Below are 2,972 nucleotides of genomic sequence, written 5' to 3' on the forward strand. Positions count from 1 at the left end.
TAGCAGCAGCAGACCCTTCTTCAGCTAACTAAGGCAAGGATGTGGATGTACCAAATATATTTTATGTTCAGAAATATATACTCTTTGTCTTGATAAAATGCATTGTGATGATGCGGACTTTGGTTTACCCTGGGGTTTGCATAGGATCTAGCCTGTGCATTTGCTTCCCAGGACTATACAGTTAACAGGTATTAATAACGTGTAATTTGGAGCACTTTTCTCCTTACCTATCTTAATGTTAGCCACTGCCTATTAATGTGTTTCGTTTTCTCTCCTCATTTGATTGGGATTTAAACAAAATTTAGGTTTTTACTATTTGACTCCAGATATTCAAAACAGCAGGTATTTTTCCACTGTGGTGTCTTTAATAATGTTACATTCCATCCTGATTTCGATAGTTTCACTTGTAATCTCAAAAAAAGGAAGGGAAGGAAAACTCTTATAATTGTTTTGGAGTTATATGCTTCTGACATATTAAAAACATTCTTGATTAACTGCACAATAACTGTCTACATTGGCAGGTACTGCCAAAGCTCTTAGATTCTCGCCACACCCCACCCCCACCCCCGCCCCGCCACCCCACCACCTCTACTTCTTAAAGGAGGGCTTATTTGAGCTTTACTGGTAAAATGCTGAATTAAAGTTTCTGTGAATGACTAAGCTAGGAAGAACAGTGTTCTAGCTTAGGAAGAACTAAATAAATGTTTGATGACTAAATGAATGATTATGCTCACATATGAGAATTAATTCAGTAAAATTAAAAAGAATCTATTTGAAATTTGGTTTTACTTTGAGGCATGTATAACCAAAAGACTCTATTAGGAATTTGGGGTAATTTTTTATGAATACACAATCAAACAACATAATGGTAATGGATAGGACACAGCAAAAATGAAATTTTAACTTACTATATTACTACTTTACCCATTAATGTCTTAATAGGAAATAATGAAACATATCAGTAGTACAAAATTATAGCTCATTTTTTGGTTCAATAGGAAAGTTACAATTGAGTTTTTAAGAAAGAGTGAAAACACTCTTGAACCTCAACAGTTCTCACTTTTTGGAGATTATAGACTAAAACATACTATATATTTTTTATTCTTAACTTTGTACATTTCACTGTGAATACATTCAATTTTAAGGTATTAATGAGTGAAAGTTACGGACTAAGTCAAGTGATGTTAACATCTTACTCCATTAACATTTAAGTAAATGTATATATTTTTAAAACCTTTAAAAACTCCTTTATCCTCAAAATTCTTTATAATATACTTAATACTCTTAGGGATTTCCCTGATGGCTCAAGCATTTAAGAATCTGCCTGCAACGTAGGACACCTGCATTCAGTCCCTGGGTCAGGAAGATACCAGGGCGAAGGGAATGGCTACCCATCCAGTATTCTTGCCTGGAGAATTCCATGGACAGAGGAGCCTGGTGGGGTACAGTCCATGGGCTCACAAAGAGTTGGAAATGATGGAGTGACTAATATTAACACTCAAGTGTGTTTTAAAAAAGAAAGACCTTATACCTTTATATTTGTTCAGCACAGAGCATCTGAAATGTAGAAATATGAAATTGCAATCCAGTATAAGTTTTCATGAACCTTGATTAATGTTTTTCCTTTCAATTCTCCATTGTAGTGATTAGCCTGAGTGGATATGATGGAGGCAAACAAGACTCTGGTGACGGAGTTTGTTCTCACAGGACTCACAGATCTCCCAGGGCTGCAGGTCCCCCTGTTCCTGGTGTTTCTGATCATCTACCTCACCACCATGGCGGGCAACCTTGGGCTGATTTTTCTTATCTGGAAGGATCCCCATCTTCACACCCCCATGTACTCATTCCTGGGCAGTTTAGCCTTTGTAGATGCTTGTTCTTCATCTTCTGTGATTCCCAAGATGCTTGTCAACACCTTAGACAAGAGTCAAATGATATCTCTCTTTGAGTGCATGGCCCAATACTATTTTTTTGGTTCCAGTGCCACCACAGAATGTTTCCTCCTGGTGGTGATGGCCTATGATCGCTATGTAGCCATATGCAACCCCTTGCTTTACCCAGTGGTGATGTCCCACAGACTCTGCACTTGGTTGATAAGTGCATCATATGCAATTGGTTTTCTGCAGCCTATAATACATGTAGGATTATTATCTAGATTAACTTTCTGCAGGTCTAATATAATACATCATTTCTACTGTGAAATCTTGCCACTTTTTACAATTTCTTGCAATGATCCGTCTATTAATGCTTTGGTGCTTTTCATTTTTGCTGCTTTTATACAGGCTTTTACTTTTATGGGTATTATAGTCTCCTATACTTGTGTCCTCTTTGCCATCCTGAGAAAGAAGTCTGCAAAGGGCAGGAGCAAAGCCTTCTCCACGTGCAGTGCCCACCTGCTGTCTGTTTCCCTGTTCTATGGCACTCTCTTCTTCATGTATGTGCGTCCTGGGTCTGGCCAGGATCAGTATCAGGATAAAATGTATTCACTGTTCTACACAATTATAATTCCCCTGCTAAACCCCTTTATTTATAGTCTAAGAAACAAGGAAGTTTTAGGTGCACTTAGAAAAATAATTAAAAAATAAACATTTATCAAAAAAACTTTCATAGTCTTTCCTTTTTACTCTGCATTTACATAAAGTATAATAACTGGACCTGGGTTTTGCACACAGGGGCCAGCTAAGTAGTTGTTAAACCAATTAATAATAATATTTAGATTAGATATGCTTGCCTTAGTTATAAGTGAACCTAGGACCACAAAATAACTGATGAACAGGGTAAGATATCACTTACTTGTTGGTTTAAATCCATTCTTATGAATGAAACTGCAGTTCCCAAATTACTAAGCTTGAAATATGTATAAGCTCTTCTATTTCCAGATACACATGTTTTAAAATTTTTATGAACTTACATGCTTTTAAAGGAAGACTCAAGTCCATGTGAAATTTCTATTTATAAATTACTCATGTCCT

At 36.5% G+C, this 2,972-nt stretch overlaps 1 protein-coding gene across 1 annotated transcript; it reads left to right on the forward strand.

Annotated features, from left to right (window-relative positions):
- On the forward strand, window positions 1,662-2,585 carry LOC102172099 (olfactory receptor 5AC1-like). Its single transcript, XM_005674817.2, has one exon. The coding sequence runs from the start codon at window positions 1,662-1,664 to the stop codon at window positions 2,583-2,585; it is 924 nt and encodes a 307-aa protein (XP_005674874.2).

Source organism: Capra hircus, chromosome 1 (assembly GCF_001704415.2).
Source record: "Capra hircus breed San Clemente chromosome 1, ASM170441v1, whole genome shotgun sequence".
NCBI classification, from domain to species: domain Eukaryota; kingdom Metazoa; phylum Chordata; class Mammalia; order Artiodactyla; family Bovidae; genus Capra; species Capra hircus.